Source organism: Paramisgurnus dabryanus, chromosome 11, assembly GCF_030506205.2.
Source record: "Paramisgurnus dabryanus chromosome 11, PD_genome_1.1, whole genome shotgun sequence".
NCBI classification, from domain to species: Eukaryota; Metazoa; Chordata; class Actinopteri; order Cypriniformes; family Cobitidae; genus Paramisgurnus; species Paramisgurnus dabryanus.
This window is the reverse complement of record NC_133347.1, coordinates 33,504,672-33,523,140: the sequence shown is the minus strand read 5'-3', so window position 1 is coordinate 33,523,140 and position 18,469 is coordinate 33,504,672. Positions and strand designations below refer to the sequence as shown.

The following is an 18,469-nucleotide window of genomic DNA, read 5'->3' as shown; positions in this document are numbered from 1 at the left end:
CATCCAGCTCATCGGGAGCAGTTGGGGTGTAGATGTCTCGCTCAAAGATACCTCAACACTTGGTCAGGTGGAGCTGGGGTTTGAACCACCAACCTTCCGATTTGTAGACAACCTACACTAACCACTGAACCACTGGAAATACGGAAATCAATATGCAAAACTTTTGCAAATATAGCCTCAAATCCATTTCGGCGTGCTCGCCATCATATTTGTTGATGCGTTATACAATAACTGACTGGTCTATCAAAATCTTTTTATGACTTTTTGTCTAGAGTCTAGATTGTGTGTACCAAATCCAAGCCAATCAAACAAACGCTGTAGGAAGAGTTTGAAAAGTTGGTATGCTTTGTAATTGAAAATGGCAAAACGTTTTGGTATCGTTTGACTAGGCATGCCTCAAGGAATCTAACAATAACAATTTCATGATTTTAGACTCAATTTTGCAGTACATAAGCAAAAACAGTCACTTTTCAAATCTCGTGACCACTAGGTGGCCCTGTGACAAACCATTCCATGCACCCTCAGTTCATGACATATAACAGTTGGGGTTAGATGTCTCACTCATGGACACCTCAAGACTTGGTCAAGTGGAGCTGGGGTTTGAACCACCAACCTTCCGATTTGTAGACAACCTACACTAACCACTGAACCACTGGCAATGCACACATTAATGTGCAAAAGTTTTGCAAAGATATAGCCTCAAATCCATAAATTTGATATCAAGTTATAATTAGATATAAGCAAAAATAGCATTTTTTCAAATCTCGTGAAAACTATGTGGCACTGTGACGAAACTGTGCACGCACCCTCATGTCATGACTGCCATCAAAACTATTTTGGCAAAGATACAGCCTCAAATTTGTTTGTTCGCTATCTACGTAAAATGTTATGACGCGATAAACGGAAACGGATTTGCGAATCGACATGAATTCCATAACTTTTTGCCATTAGTGTCTCTAGATGCTAAACACCCATTCTTTACGCAAATTGGACAAAAGCTCTAGGACGAGTTCGAAAAAGTAGGTTTTACAAACAATTCAAAATATCAAAATAATTAGCATAACGGAAATGACGTCATATGGTGCAATCGAATCGGCATGAGCCAAGGAATCAGAAGAAACAATAATTGCATTTGTATGACGTATGGGTCAGCAGTTACAACCAAAAATGCAAGTGAAAATTTGGACTGTTGGTGGCGCTATCGGGTTTGACAAAGACACTCCAAATTTGGTGTCGGGACTATTTGGAATGTCCTCTTTGAGTGTGCCAAATTTCATAACTTTCCGACAAAAAAAGTTAAAATTCAAAATGGCCGACCCCCAAAATGGCCGACCGAAAACATTTTGGTATCGTTTGACTCGGCATGCCTCAAGGAATCTAACAATAGCACTTTTATAATTTTAGACTCAAGTTTGCAGTAGTTATAAGCAAAAATAGCCATTTTTCAATTCTCGTGAACACTAGGTGGCGCTGTGACGAAACTGGGCATGAACCCTCAGGTCATGACTGCCATCAAAACTACCAAGTGTCGTGTAAATACGTTCAACTTTGGTGAAGATACAGCCTCAAATCCGTTTTTCCGCGCTCTACGTAAAATTCGTTGATGCGGTATACGGAAACGGACTGGCGAATCGACACAAATTCCATAACTTTTTGCCATGAGTGTCTCTAGATGCTACACACCTATTCTTTACGCAAATTGGACAAAAGCTCTAGGACGAGTTCGAAAAAGTAGGTTTTACAAACAATTCAAATATCGAAATAATTAGCATAACGGAAATGACGTCATATGGTGCAATTGAATCGGCATGAGCCAAGGAATCAGATGAAACAAGAATTGCGTTTCTATGACATATGGGTCAGCAGTTATAACCAAAAATGTAAGTGAAAATTTGGACTGTTGGTGGCGCTATTGGGTTTGACATAGACACTCCAAATTTAGTGTGATGACTATTTGGAATGTCCTCTTTGAGTGTGCCAAATTTCATAACTTTCCTACGTACGGTTCTATGGGCTGCCATAGACGCAATGGCGGAAGAAGAAGAATAATAGAATATAGCTGCTAGCAGCGATACCGGGGTCAAGCCAAACATGGCAAAAATGATTCATACGTGATGACGGTCATGATTCAAGATCTAAGTTTGCATTAGTTTTAGTAGACCTGTTCGAGTCGTGACTCACTCGGATCTTTAACCCGGATCTTTAAATTAACTCATGAGTCGCGAGTCTCTAGTGTCATTAACCCGGATCAGTTGAGTCCTACTACAATTCAATGTAAAACCATAAACAGCGCCACCACACACACAAACCTCTTTCAACATTATTGATGAGACTTCGCTCGCACTACAAATCCACTCGTAACCGGCTGATCTGCGCGAGAACTGACCCGAGATTCTCACTCAGAGCCGGAAACATTGCAAACTCGAGAGACCTGCGGATCTGCGCGAGCCGCGAATTGACCCGAGATTCTCACTCAGAGCCGGAAACATTGCAAACGCGAGAGACCCATGGATCCGCGCGAGCCGCGAACTGACCCTAGATTCTCACCCAGAGCCGGAAACCATGCGGACTCGAGAGACATGCGAATCTGCTCTGACTCGAGAGTCTCTCAACTCGTAACTGGCTGATCCGTAACCGACTGATCCGTAACCAGCTGATCCGTAACCGGCTGATCTGCGCGAACTGTCTCTCCGGCTCTGAGGGCTACAATAGCAGGACAGTTTTATTCTATATTTTCTCTATATTATTATGCTATTGTTATTAGGCTTCTTTTTTAAATGGTTGACCATACACACCAAACCTAAAACCTATAAGCATGTTATTTCAGAAGTGAAAGGCTTTTGTTATGGATTTGCTTTTGAGGATACTTCAGTCGCTCTATAGATCCACTAACCGGCTCCGGCTGATCCACGCGAATCAGCCGGTTAGTGGATCTGTAGAGCGAGTCTCATGTCCATGGTCTGCGAGTCTGCAATGTTTCCGGCTCTGAGAATCTCGAGTCGCGTGGATCAGCTGGTTACAAGTGGGTCTGTACTGAGTTTCCTTGGCAATTTAGCAATACTGACTCAAATGACTCAAGTGAATCACACAACCCGGATCACTTTAGTGAGTGACTCACAATAACCCGGATCCTTAAAAGGAATCGAGTTTGCCAGGCCTAAGTTTTAGGGAAAAAATTGCAATTTTTTGTATCTTGAGACCACTAGGTGGCACTGTGCCGAAACAATAGATGGTGCCTCAGGCCATGACTGTGATGACACATACCAAATTTAGTGTAAATACGATAAAGCGATACGGAGATATAGCCTTAAATGACTTGACCACTAGGGGGAACTGACCAAAACAATAGATGGTGACTCAGGTCATGATTGTGATGACACCCACCAAATTTGGTGTAAATACGATAAAGAGATCCAGAGATATAGCTTCAAATCTCTTGACCACTAGGGGGCGCCAAAAAGTTTACAAGCCCTCTCAGAACATGTTGCTGATGAACCATACCAAGTTTCATAACAATACGCAATTGCGTTTCTGAAATGCTTGAACTTAAAAAAAACTCAAAATGGCCGACACACAAAATGGCCGACCAAAAACCATTTGGTATCGTTTGACTCGGCATGCCTCACGAAATCTAACAAGACTACTCTCATAATTTTACATTTAAGTTTGCAGTAGTTATAAGCAAAAATAGAAATTTTTATATCTCGTGACCACTAGGGGGCGCTGTGACGAAACGGTGCATGCACCCTTACGTCATCACTGTTATGACATATACCAGGTCTCATATCAATACGCAAAAGTTTTGCGAAGATACAGGCTCAAACACATTTTGGCGTGCTCGCCCTCGCATTCTTTGATGTGTTATACGACAACGAATAGGTCTACCGAAAAGCTTTTGATAACTTTTTGTCTAGAGTGTCTCTAGATGATGCGTACCAAAAATCAAGCCAATCAAACAAGCGCTCTAGGAGGAGTTCGAAAAAGTAGGTGTTCAATATAATTCAAAATGGCCGACAGGAAGTAGGTTTGACTCAGACATATTTGGTACCGTCGGACTTAGCACGAGCCAAGGAATCAATAGAGTGAAGTCTCATGTCAGTGTGGCAAATGAATCAAATGCTATAAAGATTTTAAACAATTTCTTTACATATCCTGACCACTAGGTGGCGCTGTCCTAAAGATTTATAGGTGCGCTCAGAACATGTCACTGATGAACCATGCCAAATTTCGTAGCGATACGCCATTTTGTTTGTGAAATACTGAACTTAATGAGAAAATTCAAAATGGCCGACACCCAAAATGGCCGAACGAAAACCGTTTGTTATCGTTTGACTCGGCATGCCTCAAGGAATCTAACAAAACCACCTTCATGATTTTAGACTCAAGTTTGAAGTAGTTATAAGCAAAAATAAGCATTTTTCGAATCTCGTGACCACTAGGTGGCGCTGAGACGAAACGTTGCAGGCACCCTCAGGTCATGACTGTAATGACATATACCAAGTTTCGTGTCGATACACCAAAGTGTTGCGAAGATACGGCCTCACGTCCGTTTTGGCGTGCTCGCCGCCGTATATGTTGTCACGGTATACAAGAACGCATTGGTCTATCAAAAAGCTTTTGATAACTTTTTGTCAGGGGTGTCTCTAGGTGCTATATACCAAAGGACATGCAAATCGGACAAACGCTCTAGGAGGAGTTCGAAAAAGTAGGTTTTACGGAAAATTCAAAATGGCGGAAAGATGTGCATGACACAAATGACATCAATGTGTGCAATTGAATCATCATGAGCCAAGGATTCAGATGAAACAAGAATTTAGTTTCTAGGTCTCACGGGTCAGAAGTTATGAGCATGAACATAAGTGGATTTTTGGACTGTTGGTGGCGCTAGAGGGTTTGAGTTAGACACACCAATGTTGCTATAGTAACTTCTAACACTGTCCTCTACATGTGTGCCAAATTTCATAACTTTCCTACGTACGGTTCTATGGGCTGCCATTGACTTCAATGGCGGAAGAACAAGGATGAATAATAATAATAAGAAAACTAACAATAACAATAGGTGTCTACGCCACTTCGTGGCTTGACCCCTAATAATAAGAAAACTAACAATAACAATAGGGTTCTACGCCCCTTCGGGGCTTGACCCCTAATAATAATAATAAGAAAACTAACAATCCCAATAGGGGTCTCGCCCATTCTGGGCTTGACCCCTAATGATGTTCTCTTCCTTAAAATGCTCCTCTCGTGGCAAATTCAAAATGGCCAGATATATTACCCCTACTGAGTATGGGGAATTCTTGAAGGGTTGATACCAATCAACATTCATCATGAGAGCAAAATTTTTCTGTTCTGCTAAAAATGGCTTTCCATTGACATACTGGAAGTCTTTCCAAATCTGTCCATCATATACATCTGCCATCACGGAGTTAGGAATTTGTCTTTGTCTCCACTTCTCACACTTTTCCAAAAATCCAGGTCTTCTAATCAAGGTTTCTAAAGACTGAATTACTTTCTTGTAACAATAGGTTTGTTTTGGGTACAAACTTTCAATGCCATTGAAACGTGTAACTTTGGTCATTAAGAGAGAACCACATTTCTTTCTCAGGGCAGATGTCTTGTGTGGATGCTTGTAAAATGGAATGTATCCACATGTTTTACTGGTAGCTGATCCATTTCTGGCGATGTGAAAACAATCAGAAACTTTATATGTTGTCTTACACTTGGGACAGACTGCATATCTGGTGAAGTCGTCTCTGTTAACACTGGTCAGTTTCCTAAGTGAATGTAAAGTCTTTGGAATCATATCAGCAAAACTGCTGAGTACATCCACAGAGAGAATATTACCAATTAGCCACATAAAGTGTCTGAGGCATAGCAGCAATGCAGCAATGGCGTTGTCTGATATGTTGAACACAGCCTGCCAGGTCAAAAGCATGAATGCTAGGAGCTTTACAAGTAACTGTCTAGAGTCGTCGCCATTGGATTTATCTGCGTCAGTGTCATCATCATCTGCAAAATCCAAATCTTCATGGTCTTCTGTAAAGATCACCTCTTCATTGTCACTGTCATCATCTGAAGACTCTGTTTCACTGAGCTCCAGGAAAAGCCTGAGCTCACTTGTGTCATCTTAATAAAAGACAAAACGAAAAACATTATTTGTATGCACAGAACAAACAATGATGTATATGCAGAGTTGGGTAGTAACTGGTTAAATTTAATTTGGATTATGTAATCAGATTCCAAAAGTCAAGTACTTTTAGTTAAATCAGACTACAATTACTATTTTATTGTTACAGATTCATTTACATTGATTACATATTACCATCTTATTTTTTTCTAATTCTTACATTTTTTTCATAATATTACAAAAGCTTTTATAAGCCAACTGATGCACAAGGGTGGGCCTTGTGTTTTATATGTGTATTCTACAGTATTAATCTTCACATTATGTATAGCATTACAAATGTCAAAGGATTTAGAGTAATACATACACAAAGTTTTGATATATTCTTCAGTGTTTAAATCTGATTTTATATAGTAGAGTCATTCTCATCATTGATATGCACTTTGTTACTGTGGTGAAATCTGACTAAAATCTTACCTAAATAACAATATAATTGCAGATATGTTTATTTATGTTTCATTTTATGTGACATCAAATAAACATAGGTGAAGTGTAATCTAAATGTAATCAAAAAGTACATACCCTCAGAAACTGTTGGCAAATCAAGCAGTTCTTCTGATGAGTCTAGATTTTCATTGAAATGCATGTCTTCCCCAGGCATGCACAGATTTTCATCTTCTTGACTGCCAAAGTTGTCTGAGGAAAAAAAAGAGCATGTGTGTTTACACGCTAATCAACCTAAACATCCAAAGATCACAATACCATTACAATCACAAAACCGTGATAATATGTATCATTATGCATGTCAATGTTCAATGTAAATTAGGCTTTCAAAAAAAAAATCATCTGCTAAAGACCCGCACTACTTTAAATGATCATGTGTTGATGGACCGTTCATAACAATAACTAAAGCTATTAGGTCAATGGCCATTCAATCTATGGCTGCATTAGCAAATCAAGATAGAAACAGTTTGTCACCTAACGTTATGCTAACAAAAAACACCAAGAATCTAAAATTGTTACATTTTACATTGTCAAATGTTCAAGAACATAACAGCAGATCTTCTACGTTTAAAATAATAAGTTTAATCAAGGCAATATATGTATAACGTTATGCTATAAAAACATGTTAACTACATTCTGAATATAAGTTTCTTATATAGTAGAATTACACTGTATAATAGATAGATAGATAGACAGATAGATAGATAGATATTGTTGGACTTTAAGGCGTCCATTGCATGTTCATAATTTAGAGGAAAGGCACAAGATACAAATATCTAAGTTCAAATATTTATTGATCAGATTGAAAAAGTTTAACAGCGCTGGGTCCTCCTCTCAAGTAGCGAACAACCAGCTCAGGAAGTAACATGCTTATTTATAAAATATGTGACGTCGATCTTTCTTCAGAAAATCTCCACCCACAAAGGCTGCTCTTCCTCGTGAATCTGACTCCCTTACCACACCCAATTTCAGCCTGTAGGCAAAGATGGACACACATAGACAAAGAAAAAAACAATCTGTTCTCCTCTCATCCCTGGGAGCCCTGCAGTTCTTCTCTAGTACTCCTCCACTTGACATAGCATGTTATAATGCTTTCTTAAAAACAAATCATTAATAAAACATTCATTTATAAAAAACATAAGCTGTAAGATGAAAGTGATTATTATGTAAAACATATTTCAATATCATGACATCATTTCATTATTTGTAAAATTGGTTATATGAATAAGGCACACATTAACTTCTTTAGATAGATAAACACATATTAAATCTTTTACTGCAATACTACTTCTAAGCAAACACTTTAATCATTATTAAAAACCATCTGTTAGGAAAGAAACACACACACACACACACACACACACACACACACACACACACACACACACACACACACAGGAGACTCTGTTTCTTCAAGGTTGAGCTGCCCTGCCCCCATTAAGTTATTCTGTATGCAACCTTCATTTCATTGGTTAATACACATTTATCAAAGACAACATCTTATATCAGTGTTTCCGCTATATACATTCAACCGTGGCGGCCCGCCACTCATAAAACATCCCCGCCACGCCTGCGGTTGTGGATAGAAGGGATACAGCAAACGAAATCTCGTTGGATGAGCACTGTTTTATCCTAATCCTTTAACCAAACCCAACTCTAAACACAAAATTTCACACGATTGTAGGATGTATTTGTATCTAATTTAGCCAGAACCGCTGTTTTCATCCTAATAATCCTACCTCCAAATCTAATCCGTAACTTTTCGGCATTTGCTGTATCCCTTCTAGACAAAACCCACAGCGGGAGCTCGCAAAAAAGCTACTGCGAGACTGGCTGTCTTGAAATAAATTCCTTTCTGGATTTGCGTTGTTCACTCATTTATAAATAAATCTCCTAAAATATCATAATTTCCTCCATGGGTTTAGTTTCATGCACAAATAGATTTAAATCAACAGAGGATTATTAAGCTACGTTTCTGTTTTGAGAAATAATAATAAAATAAATAAGCCTACACGAAATATGTTGCACTTAAATAATTATTAAATTGACAAAACGAATAAAAAAGTATTTGAGTTTCTGTTCTTTTTTTGTGACGCGCTCTAAAACCAAACCAGCAGAAAGCACGTCATGTTTTTAATGATTATAAATAAGCACAAGGTTTTTTCCTTATTGTGAGTTTACAAAAATAAAAATACATCATTTGAAGTTGCGAATGTTGTTTTACTTTTATCTTTATGACTATAAATTTAGGGTGATTTAAGCTGCAAGGTCATCACGCATATGATGTTCACGCCCAGCTAGCAAAAATTGCGCGGGCCGAAAGCGGAACGATTAATGCTGGAACACTCGGCCGATCCTCGGCATGAATCTAGGTCCGATTGCTCTGCGAGCGCTCGGTTTTCACGCGCCCCGAGGACACGGCCGAGCACTCAGTTTTAACGCGGCCCGATTGCGGAACCCCGAGTGAGAGGACGTAAGCTCCCCTCCAATCCTGTTCCTTATTTGGGCTTGTTTAATTTATTGATTTTATTGATTGGTTAATACTAAAATTGCTAAGCAACCATTATGCAACATTAACTGAAAATAAATCACAAGGAAGAACAAGAATTTCACGTTTAATGCATTTTTTATTCACTTGAACACACATTCTCTCTCTCTCGTACACACAAACAGGTTTCCATGTTTTGTGGGGACATTCCATAGACGTAATGCATTTTATACCATACAAACTGTATATTTTATTCCCCTTACCTACCCCATTCCCTAAACCCAACCATCACAGAAACCCTTCTCCTACTTCACATTTACAAGAAACATAATTTTGTTTGATTTATAAGCTTGTTTCCTCATGGGGACACAAGGTCACAAAAATACTGGTATTCCTATCTTTGTGGGGACACAACGTGATAATTACCAGGTGCACACACACACACAATCAGTTCAAATACGAATTTTCCAAAAATCAACATTTTTAAATTTAAAACATTTTAATTCATTGTCTGTCTATTGTCTGGATTTGGCCACCATCCCTGTCATATGCTAGCACCGACCACCTGGTGATGAGGAGCTCTATCTCCTTTTCTGTGTTATCTTTGGTCAGGGCATTCCGGCGGACTGCATCTGAAAAAAAAAACAAAGATAGAAGAGGTCAGCATGACCATGTGATGTTACTCATAAAACCACCAAAACTTATTTTGGATGCAGGGCTCTACGCTTACATTTCTTTTTAGTTTAGGAGCACATTCAAAAATTTAGGAGCACATTCTGATCAATGACAAAATCACCTTCCCATTATAAGGAGATATTTGACTATAAAATTTTAACCTTATTAAATTTCAAATTCATAAATTGAGTTAGAATAATAAGAGGCAATCAGGAAGAATAAGTTACCAATCAAATGAAATCAGTAGCAACACAATTCATCTTTGCACTGCAGAGGTGGCATATAACAGAAATGTGGGATTTAGTTATATTTACAGACTGTTTAATGAGGCTCAGAAGTAGCATTAATGCATTTCAATTTATGATAATGTTATGATGTTAATGTTTTAAATAGAGTTTGAGTATAGAAATACAATTATGATCAGTCTTGAAGAAAAAAAAATGACTAACTTTTAAGACTAGTCTTAAAGGTTTATGCAACCAGCCACTGATCGAGTCAGTCGCACTGTAGAGCCCTGGGATGTCACTACAGTGCCGTTTCCAGCACTGACACTCACCCAAAACCACACTTTTCAAAGTGAGCCCTTTGAATGCAGGCGTTCAGTTGACCCCACTTCAATTGATGAGTCTCACCACGAAGAGTTCATTGTTTTTTTCAGGACCCACCCCACGGTGTCTTTAAGAGTCTTGTCTCCGACCATTCCAGGAAAAACAGTCTGAAACAAAAAGACATGTACCTTATTAGTTATTTAAGGAATATAGCATGAGTGAAAATGAGGACTGACTTTTAGGAATGATCTGATTAAACCATAATTTACCTCACCAAATTCTTCTTCTCATCTGGATTATTTAATGTCTCCTACAAACATTGTAGCTCCTCAATAGTTGAAAGTGGCAGCCCAAAATGTGTTGGGTCTGGGGTGAAGTCTGCAACTGCTGCTCTCTAATAAAATCGAGCTGGATGAGGATCTCCTTAGCAATAGGCTTTAAGCTCCTTGTTTCCTGTCTGCCATTACTGGACAAACTGATAAATCCAGGTGTGTCTGATTATTGTTGTTGTGACTACTAAGCTCAGGCACACCTGGATTAATCAGTTTGTCCAATAATGGCAGACAGGAAACAAGGAGCTGGCTGAAGTTCAGGAAGTAGTGCAGCTGGGCGTAAAGCCTATTGCTGTAGAACACAAGAAAAAGCAGGCATAGCAGATTACTAGCAAAACATTGTACGTAGATATGTCAGAGTAAACCGAGAGAGATCAATTTGTATAATTCCTACCTGTAGGCACAGCCTCCTGAGAAGACCTGTGTTGTGTGTCATATACTTGTGTGCCATGTAAGGGTGGGGTGTGCTAAAAGAAAAGAAAAATATGTTTTAATCTCATCACATATACCAAATAGGAATAGGCAAAAAAAAGTGAATTTTTTTTTTAAATGTGGTCAATTCAATATCAATTCTCATCGTTTTTCTGTATTTATTTTCATTACATTATATCTGAAAAGCATTCCGGTTGAAGGAACTGTCAATGTCCCGATTGGGCCAGTGCTGCATGATCATAAAAGTTTACATTTTGCACGCATTTTTAAGCCTTGTCAATTTAAGCATTCAAGCGAAAGAGAACTTGCATGCGCTATGTGAGAAGAGCACACACTGGAAGCGCTTACAGCTGTGCGACAGCGTGCAAATTACGAAATTAATTCTAGTTCTCTACTTGCAAATTCACAAATTTTTAAAAAATGCCGGCTTTTGCGAGTAAACAGACGGTTATGAGAAGAAGTAGAAAAGGAATGCATTCATTGCCTATCATAATTTGATCCGTGCATTAGTCTTAAAGTGGTAGTAACCTTCACCTGTCTGTGTTTTTAAATGTTAATCAAACTACAAAAGAGGAAGTCACTCCCTGCTTTTCACTGAATAACGATTTGTAACTTTGTGCAGATTAAATAAAGGTTAATCCTAATTAGTGAAGATATGCCGTGTTATTTTACATTTGATTACTTTTTCAATTTCTGTATCTGAAAAATACTGTTAGACCTACCTGAAATGCACAGATTTCTTCATTTGTATCTTTGTTCTATTGTACTTATATTGCATTGCTTGCATTTAATTTTTATTAACAACTATTAACTTGTCTTTAATCTATGAAATTTATATTAGTAGTTTTAGCTGTAGTATCAAAAATAGAATTGATAATTGTTAATTTTCACTGGTATTTAAAATATTGGGTGTCATAACCTTATTACAAGAATAAATGGGTAAAAACTACAAAAACTATTTCATTCATTTATTACTTTTTTTGTGGTGGGGCCAGTGAAAATGTAATCATTGAATCGAAAATCGCAATCCAATCAATTTGAGATCTAATGTATCTGAATCGATTTGAGACATCTGAAACAATACCCAGCCCTAATACCAAAGTGATTTTTTTCTCTCCATGGGCTATCTCGCCCTTCTTACTTGAAATCCAGTTTGGCCTGATGTCTGACTTCTGCCAGCTGCTGCATGGGTTGGGGTGTCTGTAGGTGTAGCACTCAGGCTGTTGGTAATGGAGATTGGAGACCACGATGGTGGACTAAGCGCTGTGATGTTCGCTGAAAGGGGAGAAGCCCGTGGACCTACAGAATTTCTACCTGTGGGCACAGCCCCCTCACAAGACCTGTTTTGTGTGCCATGTATGGGTGGTGTGCTAAAAGAAAAGTTGTTTTAATTAGGGCTGGGTATTGGCAAGGGCCTCCCGATACGATACGTGTCACGATACATGGGTCATGATAAGATACGTATCACAATACAATCAAAAATGTAAAAAATAGAGCTGAACACCTGCAGCTCTTTGAAAGATGCAGGTGTTTTTAAATTTTCTGCCATTTTCTCACTCCCTCTAACTTCTGAGACATTGGCCGAATGGCCGTATATGGCAGACAACTGGACAGTGACAACTATAGCAGCGGCGAGGAGGTCGTTTGACGCACACAGAGGGATTTGATGTTTTTTAAAATACCGACAGTAGAGATCGAAATATCGATACACTATCGATACAGCTAACTATCATGGTAGTTAGCTGTATCGATTTTTTTGCACAGCCATAGTTTTAATCTCATCACACATATCAGTCATCAGTCAGATCATCGTCAACAAGCTTACTGTCGTTCTTAATACCTTGCAGCAAATTAGACAACGATTTAACTGCTTTGTGTCTCAGATTAGATTTAAAATAATGCATTTGATCAGCCATTCTTACCTAAGAGCAGTGTTTATATTAGAACAGCAAAAGCAAGATTACCTGAGGAAAAAAGAAAAAAAAGATTAGCATTGTACAAAACCATACATAATGTCTTATTATACTAAACCATTACAATTTCCCTTTTTTAGTCCAAGCCCAACCCAATAACCATTATGACATTACCCAACTACCAGCATAACTGCACAGTGCATAAATTAGGGTCCATCAAGACATGTTTAAGTTTACACACAAATCTATAATTGTGACATTCCATACACTGGTATATATTAATCCGCGAATCACATGCGAGCCGAACCGTGGTTCGGATCAACTGCGATTTGTCACAGCACTACCAGCTAACATTTTGTTCCACTTAATTTTCTACCAAAGAACACTATGCTTGTAAATATTAATCACGTAAATTGCATTTAATAAAAATTGCGTCCCATTATTTAACATCCCAGCTAGTCAATGCTAGCTTCGTTCGCGCCATAAAAGTTGGAGCCACTTTCATATTATCCAAAATTTGCACTACTTTTCTCAGACATGATAAATAATTTGATGTTGTCCTAATTAATAATTCTTAAATGAATTATGAATTCTTTATGTTTGTTTCATCTGGAAAAAAAGTACATGAACATGTCAAAGGAACATGAACGAATCAATAATAACCAACATGTAATCAGCAACAGTTCGAAATAGAGTTAATATATGATGTGACGGGAACTCGATTGAAACTATGCTTAGCGTGAATGTTGATGCTTTTTAAGGAAACTGAACACAAGACTTACCTCAAGTTTAACGTATGGCGTAGGATCGAAAAGGGAATGGATGATTCAGTCAGACGTTGAGTTTTATCTCACCCGTTGTACAGACGTTACTCCAGTGATGAGCTGAGCTTGCTGACGCTTTCTGCAGTTACCGTTGAAATCGGCTTCATACTGGCAAAAGGGTCTGAGCCGAGCACCCAGTTTAAAACAACCGCCAACGTACGGGATTCATCTTAAAATGATTTTTTTGTATTTATCAGCTTACCCCGAGGCCATCCAAGATGTATGTGATTTTGTTTCTTCAGTACAACACAAATGTAGAAACTCCAACCGTTTCAGTCTGTATGCATGTGAATAGTAACAAAATCTCAGACAGTAAAAACATGCACAGACAAATCCAAATTAAACCCTGCCGCTCGTGACGACACATTGATATCCTAAGAAACGAAACGATCGGTTTGTGCGAGAAGCCGAACAGTATTTATATAATTTTTTTTACTTCTAATACAGTACTATGCGTAGTCAAATGAGCCCGTGCACAGCACCTTCTTCTTTAGAGTTTTAATGGCGGGTTGCGAAGCAACTTCATAGGTGCATACCGCCACCTACGGTTTCGGGTGTCCCTGTATAGCCCTCAAGCCGTGCATCCGATACAGTAGATGGCAGTATGCAACTATGACGTTGCTTCGCAACCCGCCATTAAAACTCAAAAGAAGAAGAAGGCGCCGTATTAGAGGTATAAATTATATAATACAGTTCGGTTTCTCACAGAAACCGATTGTTTCGTGTCTTAGGACATCAACGAGCAGCAGGGTTTAATTTGGATTTGTCTGACCATGTTTTGTTTTTTACTGTCTTTTGTTATGGACAGACTAAAACGGTTGGAGTTAAAAATCTACATTTGTGTTAAAGAAAGTCGCCTACATTGAATGGCATCCATTAAAACCATCCTTGATTTAACATAAGCCGAGTCATTTCCAAAAGTGGTCCAGATCATATAGCCAGAGCTGGGTTACCAGTTACGGTGAACATGAATCGGCCCAGTGCTTACAGCCAGAACAAAAATGAATGTGCCAGAGCGAGCTGCGGGGCACAATCGGCTCGGTTAACACACGCCGATGCCGAGTCTGAGCCGCAGCTGCCGCAGGGCAGCCGAGCTCGGGCCGATTATACATGCTAGCTGGGCGGCGCATATCTACACCAACACAGCGCAGGGCTGCGAGAAAAGACATAATTAAACTTTTGATTTAACATATTACGAGTTTTTGGACATTCATTTGGAATCACTGTACTCATATTATCAACTTATCTGGCCATTAGTTATTCAGTATAGGCTATAAGCGCAGCGCGCTGCTGACCGCTCAGCTGTCAGTCAATCGTCTGTGCTTTAGATCGACACTCACAAAGTTTCACATTAAATGATAAGATATTTGTCCAAAAACAAAAGGCTAAATACTGAATACTACTTATATGCGACTGCAAGACATTAATAGTCGAATCTGTTTGTAAGGAAACTTACATTATTCCCGTGGAAGAGAAGAACGTTGGTAATAGAAACTTGAGGCAGACGGTGAGACTGTTTTATCTGTTTTCAGACGAAACAGCAGGGTCGGGGTACCCGCGGGTGAACCGCATAATATTTGATCTAACGGGTGTAATAGGCTATTCGCGTGTCATTTGTGTTGTAGATGCAGGTCGGGACTCAATAGACAAGATTAAATGCGGGTCTAACATCCAAGACCAAAATTCGACTCGTTTTTAAATGACCCGTGCTTATTTGTGTTTAAGATCTGTCTGAAGACCGGTAAAGGTTTATATTTAACTGCGCGATTTACGGTGTGACCGGCTCGGGGTCACAGTCTTTATGTCAAATGGTACGGGTGTGAAATAAAATTGCTGCTGATGTCGGATAACTGGTCGGTTGTTCTGTCAATCACAGCGGTGCGGATTATCAAACAGGACTGCATGACTTTGTAACAGCTCTGTACGCTAAACACGAGGACGAACTTGCAATGCACACTACATTAAAACTACAATGAAATATCCAAACTACTTACGCAGCTGTGTAACGTTTTTTTAAGAAAATACAGTTTAGATCAAACATAGAAAAGCAATATGCTATAAATATAAGGAAAAGTAAATGACAGCGTGAAAATTATAAAAAAATACATGTTAGTTTACTGTAGCCTATATTCTACATTAATTTTTTTTTTTACATTTATAATCATCATGGGCGCCCCCTGCCGCCACAGCTGAAAAAAATCCTAGAGGAAACACTGTATATTTATTACATCAATTATTCAATGATTAATACTGATTAAGTAAATAAATACATTGCATATTTTATCCTGTGAATATTAAAGCATTGGTTCATAACATGGTTAAATACTTCCCCCTCAGGCCTCTCTCTTATCTTGATCAATTTCCAGACGTAAATTCCTCAGCATATGCTGCTTCTCCCCCACCCGAAACCACAGCCTCTCAACTTTACACACAGACATTTACTCACATATCTCAGCACAGAAAGCATAATAGCACATATCAATTATAACATGACATACTGATTAATAAAACAACATAAAAATCCCACAATAGATAGATAGATAGATAGATAGACAGATAGACAGACAGACAGACAGACAGACAGACAGACAGACAGATAGATAGACATTATTTATTCCTTTTATAAATCATTTTACTGGCTGAAGTAAGTTTTTACTTTATAAAGTAAATCCAATTACTTACCTAAGGGGACATCCCAGATTGGATTTTCCTCTTCTGATGAATCAAGGCTTTCATCACGTGCACAATCTTCTAAGTCCATGTTTATTTGCACGTTTGAGTTGTCTGGTGTTGTATCATGTTTGGTCCAAGCTCCACCACGAAAAAAACATTTTTTTGTGACGATAAAAATTGGCATGGGAAATAAAATCGTTGCAGTGGTCACAAAACCGTCGTGCTCTCTTTCTTCTCACTAAATCCACTGACGACCTCAAATGCTCTTCCATGATGACATGCAACATATTAGACAGTATACTTTTCCTACAGATATAAATACAAACCACATGGAAGCGGTGGGCGGGGTGTCGCGGAAAGCATCCAATGGGGAAGGTTGTGTTTGTAAAGTATCCACTCATAATAGAGTTTCGGCCATTATGTCGGTGACGTAAGGGAATGCAACCAATGACATTACAGTATCATTCGCGTGGACACAATTTAAATTGTCGGCATTGTGTACGGAAGTCATTTTTGCGACTTGGTGAAACTGACTGTTTTTTACGATGGCCTGTAAAAGAAACCTGAGTTTTGCTACTCCCGTGAGTAATAGGGCTTTGCAACCAGCAGCAAGCCCACTGAGCATAAATGATTTGATGAAACAGCTGATCTCCGGTCAGAACGCTTTGTCTCGTCAGCTTGAGGGTTTGATGGAGAAGCAAGCTGCAAACACGGTTCTTCTCGAAGATGCTATCCAGCGTCTTTGTGCTCTTGAGCGAAAGTTTGACGAGCAAACACTGCAAGATGAACAAAGACCACGGGAAGAGCCATTACATAAAAGGATAAAGAGGGCGCACAACGTGGGCATTGCGGTAAGTTGAGTTTTATTTTAGCAAACAATATAGTGGTAAAGATATGTATAATAAACCATCTTACCACGGGAGCTCGCTCGCTCGTAGTATTGTGTTTTAATGGTGCATGCACTTTTAAATAACCATAACTTGCTCAATTTTCTACCGGTTTTCAAACGGTTTGGTTTGCTATAAACGTTAGAGATGAACATGTGACACTTAGGGTGGGTATTCGTGTCAGTCCCGCCGGACACGCCTGAACATGTTTTCGGGTGCGTTCTCCGGAAGTCGCGTTGGTCGACCGCATACGTCATCGAGGTTCTCAAATTGAAAATTAAGATTGATTTCTTTAAAGACATACAATCATTGTAGTTTCATTCTTACCTTGAAATGTAACGGTTGGTTTTCTGAAATTGAACCCGAAATATTAAACCTTGATGACGTATGAGGTCGACCAACGCGACTTCCAAAGAACGTACCCGAAAACATGTTCGGGCGGGACTGGCACGAATGGCCACTCTAATGACACTGTATACTTACAATTACCATGAAACTAGTTAAAGCATCCATAATTATAGACACGTTAATATCATATGTAAGAAACCAAACCATTTGAAAATTGGTAGAAAATTGAGCAAGTTGTGGTTATTTACATGTACATGCACCATTAAAACACAATGCTACGAGTGAGCGAGCTCCCCGTGGTAAGATGGCCGCCAGGTTAGATACTCCGTCGTAAGACATCTATCCTTTATTATACATCTCTATTAGTAACACTTAAAAAACAGTGTTACCTTGACTAAACAATTATTTTTGACCCTTTCGTTGTAGTTGTCTGGCATTTTAACAGTTTGTCACGTCTGTAAGTTACACAACGTCGTTTGAAAACTTTTGTTTCCAGCCAATGTTATGTGTGCATGTATTAAAGCGTTTTTCATTCAATGTTACAGGAAGCTGTAAGGCGCCTTCACAATTCGGAAAACAACCCACATAAATATGATCCACAAACCGGGTAAGTCTGCTGTGCTTTTGCTATGTTTATTTGGCCTTTGTGGGCCATGCTGTTTATGGTTTTACACGTTCCTTTTAAATGTAATTAATGACACATTACTCTCTGTCCACACAG

General features: G+C 38.9%; 1 protein-coding gene and 1 long non-coding RNA gene across 5 annotated transcripts; both read right to left on the bottom strand.

The window, feature by feature from the left end:
• Positions 1-486: 486 nt before the first annotated feature.
• LOC135758485 (uncharacterized) lies at positions 487-17,368 on the bottom strand. The gene is made up of 4 exons (XM_073816137.1): positions 16,523-17,368; positions 6,707-6,820; positions 5,193-6,126; positions 487-496 (listed from the first exon to the last, which is right to left on the bottom strand). Exons 1-4 carry the CDS (start codon positions 16,695-16,697, stop codon positions 487-489), a joined length of 1,233 nt encoding a protein of 410 aa, XP_073672238.1. The 5' UTR covers positions 16,698-17,368.
• On the bottom strand, positions 9,248-13,905 carry LOC135729933 (uncharacterized). Of its 4 annotated transcripts, XR_010525810.2 has the most exons (7): positions 13,799-13,870; positions 13,026-13,067; positions 12,245-12,473; positions 11,066-11,138; positions 10,609-10,963; positions 10,348-10,506; positions 9,248-9,748 (listed from the first exon to the last, which is right to left on the bottom strand). It is a non-coding gene; the product is annotated as an uncharacterized lncRNA (long non-coding RNA). The 4 variants fall into 4 exon arrangements; XR_010525811.2 differs by lacking the exon at positions 13,026-13,067 and having other exon boundaries at positions 13,799-13,905; XR_010525809.2 differs by lacking the exon at positions 13,799-13,870 and having other exon boundaries at positions 13,026-13,774.
• Positions 17,369-18,469: the final 1,101 nt, after the last annotated feature.

Excerpts from the sequence above, each read along its gene's own strand:
- LOC135758485 (XM_073816137.1), bottom strand. The coding sequence starts at position 16,697 with ATGCCAATTTTTATCGTCACAAAAAAATGTTTTTTTCGTGGTGGAGCT. Across the intron at positions 6,821-16,522 it reads AATCTGGGATGTCCCCTTAG|ACAACTTTGGCAGTCAAGAA; the intron begins GTAAGTAATTGG and ends TTTTTTCCTCAG. Across the intron at positions 6,127-6,706 it reads TTTGCCAACAGTTTCTGAGG|ATGACACAAGTGAGCTCAGG; the intron begins GTATGTACTTTT and ends TCTTTTATTAAG.